This window comes from Bubalus bubalis, chromosome 5 (genome assembly GCF_019923935.1).
Source record: "Bubalus bubalis isolate 160015118507 breed Murrah chromosome 5, NDDB_SH_1, whole genome shotgun sequence".
Lineage (NCBI taxonomy): Eukaryota > Metazoa > Chordata > Mammalia > Artiodactyla > Bovidae > Bubalus > Bubalus bubalis.
Window position 1 is genome coordinate 86,708,868 of NC_059161.1, and position 12,760 is coordinate 86,721,627.

Here is a 12,760-nt window from a genome sequence, read left to right on the forward strand (position 1 = left end):
TGGACTCAGTTCAGGGCAGGACTGAGATCTCAGGTTGGACTTCACAGTAGTCAAGGGTGAAGAGGGATACTCTTAGTTGTAGACTAATTTAGTGCTGCCCCTGCAAAGGTGAATGTACACACATGTTTATTTTACTAAATGCCATTTGTCAAAGTCTAGACATCTTTATTGAAGTCAGAACGAGTTCAAACTAACGTCTCTGTTAAAACCAGATGCCTCCTTAATCAAATGTTTCAACAGACAGAGCAAAAATTGTTTATATACTTCTAGAATTTATTAATCCATTCAATGAATATTTATTAACACATTATGAATTACAGGCCCTGTTTTAAACACAAGACAAATCTTTGATCTTAAGTAGTGTACATTCTAGTAGATTCCACAGAATCCGGTGAATTCCAGTGGGTTTTGAAATATTGAATTTGGGTGTATTTGTTATTTTCTTAAGCTTTTTGTTTTTTTGTACTTGAAGCAAAGTGAAAAGAACGGCCAGTAATTAGGTATTATATTGTTTTCTATAAAGAAAAGGAGCATTTTGTGTGTTATAGAATACTAGGTAAAAAATACATTCCTTGTGGGACTTTTTCCTCTACTTTAAAAAAGGATTAAAATCATTAAAAACATAAAGGTCTCATAAGCTACACTGCCTTTGTTAGAAATTTGTAACTTGCAATTAAAGTAGAGATGATTTTGTGACACTCCTTTTGGCAGAAATGGTGTTTCGTAGTATTTAACTTTTACTAGAAAATGTTCTTGTGAGTTCTGTGTTTTAATCTGGTAAGGATTTATTCTGTGTACTATATTACTTTCAATGACTTTGTCACAACCAGGCATTAAAAAGTTAGTAGTATAACTGAAGTATTTCTTGAGGCAAAATGGAAAAATAGAAGGAAACCTGTTTTGTGGAAACACTGTTGAGTGTTGAAAGTGCATCTTGAAATCCTTATGAGTGCAAAAACAATTGTGTCCACAACCACATATTTTGATACACCATAAAATCCTTGATTTCTCATGATTGAAGAACACTAGACATTCCCACAGATACTTAAAAATCTCTCTTTTGGAACATAATACTAAAAAAAAAATTAGTAATAAGCATTTTTATTCCCATAGTCTGTGTACCTCCATCCCCTACTGCACACTGTCTTAACTTGGCAAGACTTTCTGCTTCCAATTGACTTACATCTTTTTTCTTTCCTTTTTCATTTTCAAATGATTTTTCATTTAATTTTAAGAGATACAACAATATAAGAGTGTTCCTTTTAACTTTGAGATGCACTTGCCATATTTAAAAAATTATGTAGTTATTATTTGCTTTGAAAAATTAATTTGCTAGAAATACATTGAAGACTTAAAACATGAAAGAAACTTGCTGGAGAGTTGAAGAGATTTGGCAGTGAGTACGGTTATAAGGGGAATATATAATGCACAAGATATTAGCCCTTCTACTAGTTTGGGACTAAACAGTGTATTTTGTTCATTGTAATCTCTCATATTGGAATTCCATTTCCCTATCCGGTTACATTGGGATCTCCATTTCCTTCAGTTGCTTATCCCACGAAGCCCTTTCCAGAATGTCATAATCAGAGTTCATAATCTCTGTATATTCTTTAGAGGTCATTACACATCTATATAGCATTACTGATTTTGGGTTTTTGTTGCTGTTCTTGCTTTCATATCTAATTATACCCATTAAATTTGTGGAATGGCTATTCGGTTTAGATTAATTAAAGTGAAATAATATGATAAATTCAATTTTTGCCTGTACTACCACATTTCAACAGCTACAAGTTAGCCCATGGCTGGACAACACTGATTTAGATCATTTCCACCATCACATAAAGTTCTTTTGGATGGCAGTGCACCAAACTGTAAGCTTCTTGAAGGCAGAGGCTATATCATTTAAATTAATCAGTCCCAAAACTTAAATAATAATCAGTGTGAAATAGGTATATCTCAGTGGGGAGGTAGGGCAATGAGGAAGATCAGGATTATTTGGCAGGTACAGAGGAGAGCTGTGCATTTTTTAAAGCATTACTTCAAATGAGCTTTGTTATTGCATTAAACTCTAAAGAAAGGCAGGTATATTAGGTCTGCTGAAATACGTATAGGTACTGGGGACTCAAATAAATCATCGAGACCACATATGGAACTCAGTTTTAACAAATGTTGTCACACTGAAGTAATTAGATTAAAAGATGATATTTGATTTTATCTATCAATCCCATGTCTATAAATATTTAATGTGCATTACTATTCAATATTCACCTGATATGAAGAGCTGACTTTCTGGAAATGACCTTGATGCTGGGAAAGATTGAGGGCAGGAGGAGAAGGGGTCAACAAAGGATGAAATAGTTTGATGGTATCTCTGACTCACTGGACGTGAATTTGAGCAAACTGCAGGAGATGAAGGACAGGGAAGCCTGGTGTGCTGCAGTCATGGGGTTGTAGAGAGTGGGACACAATTTGGCGACTGAACAACAACAAAATTCAAAATTCTTCAGAGTGAAAGTATTTTAGGGGCTTGAAATATATTTTTAAAGAGATGTTTTATTTAAGATTGCATGTTCTAAGAATTTCTGCGCTTCAGTTCAGTTCAGTTGCTCAGTTGTGTCCAACTCTCTGTGACCCCATGGACTGCAGCACGCCAGGCGTCCCTGTCCATCACCAACTCCCTTAGCTATCTGCACTATCCCGTAGTTCTGCACTAGTACCAAAGAAATGAACACTCCTGTTTTTCACTAATACAATGAAAAGGTAAGTTTATTGCATTTCATTGAACTTTAAAAATAACATAAAATTATTGGCTAGCTAGAAATATACTACTTCCTTTTTTTAAATATATAGAGTCATGTAGAGCCATAAAATTGTATTCTTTGCATACTTAGGCCTTTGATTTCAGAGTATTGTTCATAAGCAGAATGGAAATTCTGCAGGGAGAGCAAGCCTGGTACACAGGAAGAGCATGGCCTTTGTCTGACTTGACCACTGACTGACAGTATGGTCTTGGGCAGATTACCTAACGGCTCTGAATGTTTTCACTCATTCTAAGATGAGGAGACTGATCTTTTTTTATTCTAATTTTTATTGGAATATAGTTACTTTACAATGTTATGTTAGTTTCTGCTGTACAGCAAAGTGAGTTAGCTATATGTATACCTCTATCCCATCTTTTTTGAATTTCCTTCGAGGCCACTAATCTGTATACCACACACATGTATTATGAAGTTTGTGGAAATAGATTAAAGCAGCAAGCACCTGTCTGGCATGTACTACCTCTCCTTTTGATACTAAGTTCAAAACCTGCCACTGTCCTACCTTTTGAACTCCTCAGTATGTTTACCACCTAATTTATACAAAGGGCTTCCTTGGTAGCTCAGATGGTAAAGAATCTGCCTGCAATGCAGGAGACCCAGGTTCAATCCCTGGATCAGGAAGATCCCCTGGAAAAGGGAATGGGTACCCACTCCAGTATTCTTGCCTGGAGAATTCCATGGACAGAGGAGCCTGGTGGGCTATAGTCCATGGGGTTGCAAAGAGTCAGACACCTCTGAGTGACTAATACACACAGTTTATACAAAAACCCCAAGATTCTGTGCTTGATTTTTTTTCTGATGAATGGTAATTTTTGTTTGTTTATCATTGTCTGTCTGTAGATCTTTTTTCTTTAGTATGTGTTCCTTCAATGACAATAATTATATTCTGAGACAAAGAAAATACCACTTTAATGGGCATAGACATAGGTAACCTATGCCATTAAACTTGAGAACAGCTTAAAATAACATAAAGCTCTCCAAATTAAAAGGGATTTTAGAAAATTTTGTGCTACTTTATGTACCAGGAACAACATTGTTTATTTGATTGGACTGGTCTGAAGATTTGTGATGCTGGGAAAGATTGAGGGCAGGAGGAGAAAGGGAAGACAGAAGATGAGATGGTTGGATGGCATCACCGACTCGATGGACATGGGTTTGGGTGGACTCCAGGAGTTGGTGATGGACAGGGAGGCCTGGCGTGCTGTGTGGTTCATGGGGTAGCAAAGAGTCGGACACAACTGAGCGACTGAACTGAACTGAACTGAAGATTTGTACTGCATGGCAACAACATTTATCCTAATAAGGACCATTTGTACATGGGGTAATGTCCAACCTGAATGCTGTTATGACTTAGGAGAAGGAATAAATTACATTCCTTTGCCTGATGTTCAGCAGCTCCTTCTCTCTCTCTTTCTCTCTCACTTTCTCTCTGTCTCTTACACACACACACACAGACACACGACACTCTATCGGACCTAATTTCCAGGCTTTTGTTCATATTGAACCCCTTTCTTTGATGTCTCCTTCTTTAACCTACTTATTTTCTTTGTGTGACATAGGTTTTTGGAATGAGGGAGATCAAGTTTCTGAATACCATGCCGTTCCTTTCTCCAAGGGATTCTCCCAACCCAGGAACTGAACCCAGGTCTCTTGCATTGCAGGCAGATTCTTTACCATCTGAGCCACCAGGGAAGCCCCATGCTTTGACTACTACTGACTGAATCTCTGACCTGCACAATATGGGTTTCTCATCTGTAAAATGGGAATAAAAACACCTTGTATGTCATTTTGAAGTTTAAGTGGGAAATTCGTTGTTATTGTTGTTTAGTTATTTAGTTAGGTTAGTTATTTAGTCACTAAGTTGTGTCTGACTCTTTTGCGACCCTGTGAACTTTATTTAGCCCACCAGGCTCCTCTGTTCATAGGATTCTCCAAGCAAGAATACTGCAGTGAATTTCCATTGCCTTCAAGGGATCCTCCCATCCCAGAGATCTGACCCGTGTCTCCTGCATTGGCAGGCGGGTTCTTTGCCACTAAGCCACCAGAGAAACTCAAGTAGGAAATAGATGTTTACAAATTTTCTGACATACTTTCTTAGTAAATATTGATCTGTCCGTCCTTTATCTTTTTCGAATGAAAGTTTTGAGGATCTAGTGATCCAGTGAGTTAGCATGCTGTATAGTAAGAGGTGAAGAGCCATAGAATTTGAGTCAAACCTGGGTTCAAATCTTAGCTCTGCCAACTTACTTGCTGTGATATTACTTAATCTGTTAAAATAGTTTCTTAATTGATAAATAGTTATTCCTATTTACAGTAGTTGTTGTAAGGATAATATGAAATGAATATTAATTATTTTGGACTGGACCTCATACTTACTATACATTACTAAGTTGTCATTAAATCACTCCACTCAAATCATCATCTGTGGTCTGAGTTATGTTTAGCTTCTCTAAAGATACCTTCTAAACTGGATCTTAAGCTTCTGAAGGGTTAGGAGCCAGGTTTGAGTATTTCTTGAACTTGGTAGCACCATGTAGGATCATGCCAGTTGCATTATGCCAGTTTGTTCAATTTATGGCCAATAGAAAAACTGCTCCAGATTTTTGGCCTGTCTATCTGTCAGCCACTACCCTCAGGGTAGTCAATAGGAGCAGTAAGTTTGGGTAACTCATTACTTGTAATCAAAGCTGTACCAAATTATCAGATTTTCTAAGTAGAATGGCACAGCAATTGTATTATGTGACTAGAATTTTATAAAGAATTACGTACTTCTCTCATACTTGTACAATATCTGTGCATTTCTTCCATGCTGCTGCTGCTAAGTTGCTTCAGTCGTGTCCGACTCTGTGCGACCCCACAGACGGCAGCCCACCAGGCTCCCCCGTCCCTGGGATTCTCCAGGCAAGAACACTGGAGTGGGTTGCCATTTCCTTCTCCAATGCATGAAAGTGAAAAGTGAAAGTGAAGTCGCTCAGTCGTGCCCAACTCCTAGCAACCCCATGGACTAGAGCCTACCAGGCTCCTCTGCCCTTGGGATTTTCCAGGCAAGAGTACTGGAGTGGGGTGCCATTGCCTTCTCCTAATTTCTTCCATACTTAGACCATATTTACATTACTTCAAAAAAATGTGTGCGTGGCCTACCCTGGATATTATGTAATGTAATTCACTACTTAGAAGCTCATTACATGTACTGTGTATTCTCTGATGATTAGTTATGGGAAGAAAGTAAAATGAAGAGTGAAAGGGAATTGAGCATAAGCATCAGGAGAAAATGAGAGAATGACCAAGTTGAGTAGATGGTACATTCCACCAAAGACTTAGTCATTGCTTTCCTAACTTTCATATGTTAGATCTATTTCATACCATTATTCTTGTTATAGTCTTTGTTGTTTTAAAATATTATCTTTGTGAAAATCATTTACATAATTATTGTAGCTGTGGTAAACTTAAAGACGTACTTTTTAAATATACTAAAATTATTTGGGTAATTTAAAACATGAAGGCTTAGGGTTAGGGTTAGCATGAAGGGCAATTTTAAAACACTCATAGCCAACCAAGAAAAAGAATTTTGGAAACTAAAATTTTAATATTTTCAAAATTAAAATAAACATTTCAATGCTTTTCAAAGTCTTAGTTTTTTCTTCAAGATTTACTTTCGCAAAAGAAAAAAAACTCATATAAATCTATGATTTGATGCACTATCCCTATGAAGTAGATCTTACTTAACTCCTTTTGATAAAAAATACAGAACAGAGAAAGTTGAAGACTTATCTTAAATCTCACAAAATATGAAATAATCAGAATGGGATTTTAGGGTTTTAGGTTTTCTTTCCTGATTCATTATTGTGAGCCTTTACTGTGGTTCTTGTTTATGGAGAAATTGAAAAGTAAACAGGTTTAGGGTCTTATGGAGTGTATGAATTTTTTTCAGACCATAGGAGATGCACATTTCCAGTTTCTGTTATCGTGTTTGTTTAACATTTCTCTGTGAATCAGCAAGGCTTGTTTTGTCTCGTCTTAGCCAAATCAAATATGAACCTTCTACTTTTCCATTTGTGTTTGAAATTATAGTGAAAGTACTTATATTATAGTGTTTATTGAAGTGAAAACTTCTATATGATTGTATAAATGCTTAATAGACTTGAAATAAAAACTGTCAAATTCAAGAATATTTGGAAAGATGGCATGCCTCTTCCGTACCATGGATTTATGGCATATTTTGGGGGAGGGCCAAATTTTTTAATTTAGTTCCATAGTAATGAATTTGTTAAGATTTTTAAGATTTCTCAATTACTGTTATATAAGATATATGAGAAGCACTTCTTGAAAAACAGTATGTGAAAGTCAACAAGAAAAAAAGGTTATTTTATTATACTGTGCCTCTGATTTCAATTTCCTTTTTATCTCTTTGTTTTTATTTTTTTATGAATTTTAGAGGGCTGCTGAAGTATCAAACTAATTTAGATACCCACCCTCCTGGCTGCATTAATCTTAATGGAACCCACTACCAGAATACTCATTTACCAGAGCATCTCTCAGAACATTTTCATGAATCTTTTCCTGGAGGATTTTCAAAGCCTGATGAACTTACTCAGAACACATTTGTGAAGATTTGTATGGAGGAGCCCAGGTTCCAAGCTAATTTTCCGCAGGTCAGATTAGTCCTGTGTCTTTACTAATCTCTGCAAAGTCCATGTTCCCATAAAAAATTAATCAACATTGCATTTAAACATGTTTTTGAAGGTAATAAAGCAATTATTCCTGCAGAAGAGAATGTTTCAGGCTGTTTCAGTAGCAAATTAGTACATGTTATTACATAATAGCCAGCCTACCGTTCAATAAGATAGACCTGTGATATTACAGAATATAGAAGATTCCTGTTTAACTCATCATATGATCTTTGCAAATTGTGGCACTGGTGCTTGCCATAAGAAAGGAGGCAAAGATACATTCCTTATGCACTGAGAAAAGTAGGTTGGATAAGAAAAATAATAGTGAAAAAACTAGTATTACTAATAATTATTACAGTATAGTGTAATATTATGTATAATATTATAAACACTAAGCTGTAAAATAAATTTATTGAATGCTTAGTATCTGCTAGGGGCTGTGCTAAAATATATTGCATGCTTTTTTAATATTCACAATAACTCTTTGAAGCAATTACCATCATCCTTAATTTTCTGATGAGGAAATTATGGTATAATATTATTATGGTACAATATTATGTATAATATTATAAATACTGAGTTGTAAAATCAGTTTATTGAATGCTTGATATTATCTGCTTGGGCTGTGCTAAAATACATTATATGTACTTTTTTAATATTCACAATAACTCTTTGAAGCAATTATTGTCAGCCTTAATTTTCTGATGAAATGGTGGCTTAAATATGTAAATATACTCTGACCAACCTCTATAAACTAACATGTAGGAGAAGAAGAATACAAAACCAAATTATCTTGCTCTTAGGAAACTTCTTCCCCAAATAGCCAACTAGTAGTTTGGTAAGAGTCATAATCTTCCCCTGTAGCCGTGGGAGCTGCCCACGTGGATATTACACCCTGTATTCTGTGTCTGTACCAAATGCAAGTCGGGAAAGAGTGAAATTGAATGTCTGTTTTAAGAAGAAAGGGGAGTCAAAAGATAGTGATTTGTAGATGCCTTTGGAATGAGTGTGTTAGTCTTGTTTTCTTATTAATAACAATCCTCTAAATTTCTTTTAAGCTTTACAATCTTCAGAGCTTTTCTGGCTTCACACAATGCTTTCTGTTAGGGAAGGCAGGTATTGTGAGTTCCATTTTACTTGCGTGATGTGCAAAGGCTAAGCGATTGTCCCAAAGTTGCAGAGCTTGTCCTGTGATGCTTACTCTGCACACAGTTCCTAACTGTTGGGTTGGCCAAAAAGTTCATTTGGGTTTTTCTATAAGATGGGAATGCAAAAATCTGAATAAACTTTTTGACCAACCCAATAAATGTGAGGAAGCAGGCATGATCTGCATGGAAGGAAGAAGGACCTTCTGGAATAACTCTATAGATTAGGTTTTAAAAGGTGACCATGAAAATACATTTGGGTTGGGGGCCTCCAAGTTTTGAGGGAGATAAAGTCTGTAGCTGTAGGAGAAAGGTTGACCGCACAGGCTATGCAGTTATCCTGGGATCAGGGTTATGCCTCCAGCAAAATTGTCATGGTTTCCAAATTCTAAATAGTATCTTCTGTTCATATTATGTAAAAGTAAATTGTGAACAACACATGTGGTATGCCCATATTTAAAAATATGTACATATACATATTTTATATTGGTTATACATTTTGTATATTATGCATGCATATTGTGTGCATTAAAAATACCTAGGGTTCTCATTTTTTTTAAACAAATATTTGACTGGTACATTTTTTACTAAAATACTCCAGATTTACTTGAGCTTTTACTTCTCTTTCTTCTTCCTTTAGAGAAAGATATTGTATATATACAACATATATTTCTTGTGGGATATATGAAGGATATATGAACCAATAAACCACCTGTTAATGGTAGTTATACCCTTGATAGTGGCAAGATAATTTGGTTTTGTATTCTTCTTCTCCTACATGTTTATAGAGGTTGGTCAGAGTATATTTACATATTTAAGCCACAATTTCCTCATTAGAAAATTAAAGCTGACAATAATTGCTTCAAAGAGTTATTGTGAATATTAAAAAAAATGCATATAATGTATTTTAGCACAGCCCAAGCAGATAATATCAAGCATTCAATAAACTGATTTTACAACTCAGTATTTATAATATTATAGGATAGGGTAGGGTCCTGACATTACTTTCCCTTCTATTTTATACTTTACTCTTGTTTCAGTAAGTTGCAGTGAGCATCTGTTGCTTTTTACTCATTTTTCTTTACACTTTGTTATTTCAAATACAGATTAAATTATCATTGCTGTATTATTACTGTAATGTGTCAAATAAGCAGTGAGGGAGGATATAAAGAGTCCTATAACACAAGTATTTCTTAAAGTGTATTTCAAAAATTCTCCATTAGACCTGGCTTTGGATTTCTGGACCTTTGTGCCTATATTGTGCTGAAAGGCTTTACAGGTGTATCCGGAGCAACAAGCCAGTCACCATCATCTCAGTCACAAGTCATCCGTCAGATGTCGTGGAAATCCGAATGGTCAAAGAAAATTTTAAAGCAAGACCTGGCCAGGTGAGTCAGTGTCCAGCAACTTTTAAAATACCCTTATTCTGTTTTTTCAAAATTAGCATTATTAAGATATTTGAACTTCTTTCTTGGTCATTTAAAAGTTGTTTGTTGTTTTTTAGTACATTATTCTACATTGTCCCAGTGTGTCTGCATTAGAAAACCATCCATTTACTCTCACAATGGTAAGAAACTTGTTTTTGGATTTTCTAATGTTTCGAATGAAATGCATCTTTCTCTTTGTGCGTGTGTGCACTCCACCTCATTCTAAAAATCATTCAAGGCTGTCACAATATTCTTAATGTTTAAGTAAACCATCTTTTTACAAGAAATATAATTACCTAGACAGAAACTTTGTAACTATTAATTATTTTCTTAAAATTTAAACTTCAGGAAATATTATGTTTAATTTATAAAATATTTTTGATTCAAAATGCAGAAAATTTCCTGAATATTTAGACTCTTCTTTTTATAAAATATGTACCAAAGTATAAAATGTGCATGATTTTCTTTAGAGAAATTAAATTTAAGGAACTAGAGTACTGTGGGTTGAGATGGAAGCATAAGAAAATGTTTAGAAAAGAAAAAGCTCAGTGTAATTGGCATCTAGGCTGTGTATGGAGAAGGAAAAGAAAAATAAAGTCAGAAAAATAAAATAGAACAAATAATGCGGGGAAATCTAGCTAAATCATGGTATCATCAAATATTGTTAGCCCATTTCCTAATATTATTTTTTGCCTTATACAAATGGCATGAGCCCATTATGAAAAAAGTAAATAATTCAGAAGCATATAGGATCACATCATGACTTTTCCTCATTACCCCTCTCCCAAGTCCTGTTCTTAAGTTTGACAAAGTCTTACAGATATTTTCTTACATTCTTTGGCATATATGGGTGTCTGCCATTCATTTGCTGGATCCTTTGTTTTAAAGTTATCTTTTTTACTCACCAATAGGTCATGGACAACTTTCCATGTTACTGTATTTGTAAATGCCTCATTATTTTTAATCACTGTATGTCACGGCAGAAACACAGTGTAATTTATTTAGTATTTTCCATTGATGATGGAAGTTAGGATTTTATTCAGTTTCTAACAAAAGTAACTGAGACAGGGACCACATGTTTACATGTTAGAATTGAACAAATTATGGGGGGAGGTCCAGAAAAACAGCGTGTTGACATGCTAAAGTTTAGAGATGGAGTTCTGCTGGAATTGGCTGTGCTGTTTGCAGATCACTTCAGTCGTGTCCAACTCTTTGTGACCCCATGGACTGTAGCCCTCCAGGCCCCTCTGTCCATGGGATTTTCCAGGCAAGAATACTGGAGTAGGTTACCATGCCCTCTCCAGGAGATCTACCCGACCCAGGATAGAACCCATGTCTCTTATGTCTCCTACATTGGCAGACAGTTCTTTTATCACTAGCATGACCTGGAAAGCCCCTATTGGAACCGCTGTTAAATGTGATGTATTATTCAAGTTGAAAACTTGGAAACCTTTGCCAAGTTACTTCATCTTTTTTGTACATTCATTTCTTAGTATAATATTATTATAAAAACAGTAGCTATTCACACACACCTTATGAGTTCAGATGAACTGCTACAAATAAAGCATGTAGAACAGAATCTGGAATGTGAAAATTATCAAGCATATGTCAATTTATGTTAGCAAGTCTTATAATTTTTATTTGCAGTGTGAATTTGCCCCTTGAGAGCATGTAATTGTGAAGATGGCTAGGCCAGAAATATTTGTATTTAAGGAATAACACAAACCAAGAGAAAGTGTCAAATGTTTAAAGAAAAAGCAGGAGTTATTTATCCAATCCCTTATGATTATACAGTGGAGATGAAGAGTAGATTCAAGGGATTAGATGTGGTAGACAGCGTCTGAAGAACTGTGCATGAAAGTTCATACTATTGAACAGGAACCAGTGACTAAAACCATCCCAAAGAAAAAGAAATGCAAAAAGACAAAGTGGTTGTCTGAGGAGGCTTAACAAACAGCTGAGGAAAGAAGAGAAGTAAAAGGCAAGGAAGTAAAGGAAAAGTATACCAAACTGAAAACAGAGTCCCAGAGAATAGAAGGAGAGATAAGAAAGCCTTCTTACATGAACAAAGAAATAGAGGAAAACAACAGAATGGGAAAGACTTTCTCTTTTAGAGATCTCTTCTAGAAAACTAGAGATATCAAGGGAACATTTCATGCAAGGATGGGCATGATAAAGGACAGAAATGATAAGGCCCTAACAGAAGCAAAAGGTATTAAGTAGAGGTGACAAGAGTACACAGGAGAACTATACAGCAAGGTCTTAATGACCTGGATAACCATGATGGTGTGATCACTCATCTAGAACCTTACATCCTGGAGTGTGAAGGCAAGTGGAGCTTAGGAAGCATTACTGTGCATGAAGCTAGGGAAGTAATAGAATTCCAGATGAGCTATTTGAAATCCTAAAAGATGATGCTGTTAAAGTGCTGCACTTGATATGTCAGCAAATGTGGAAAACTCACCAGTGGCCACAGGACTGGAAAAGGTCAGTTTTCATTCCAGTTCTAAAGAAGAGCACTGCCAAAGAATGTTAAAACTATAATACTATACTCTATCAATTACCAAATCGCGTTCAAGGACAGAAGAGCCTGGAGGGCTACAGTCCATAGGTCCACAAAGAATTGGACAAGACTGAGCAACTAACGCTTTCACTTTCTTTCAGCAAGGTAAAGCTCAAAATCCTTGAAGCTAGTCTTA

At 35.6% G+C, this 12,760-nt stretch overlaps 1 protein-coding gene across 5 annotated transcripts in view; it reads left to right on the forward strand.

Annotated features, from left to right (window-relative positions):
• Positions 1 to 12,760, forward strand: part of NOX4 (NADPH oxidase 4) — a 185,948-nt gene that overhangs the window by 70,516 nt on the left and 102,672 nt on the right. For all 5 annotated transcript variants that reach the window (XM_044943413.1, XM_044943414.1, XM_006075176.4 and 2 more), the window contains 3 exons: positions 7,255 to 7,471; positions 9,858 to 10,022; positions 10,139 to 10,201. In XM_044943413.1, coding sequence (XP_044799348.1) covers positions 7,255 to 7,471; positions 9,858 to 10,022; positions 10,139 to 10,201 — 445 coding nt within the window. The remainder of the gene's footprint in view (positions 1 to 7,254; positions 7,472 to 9,857; positions 10,023 to 10,138; positions 10,202 to 12,760) is intronic.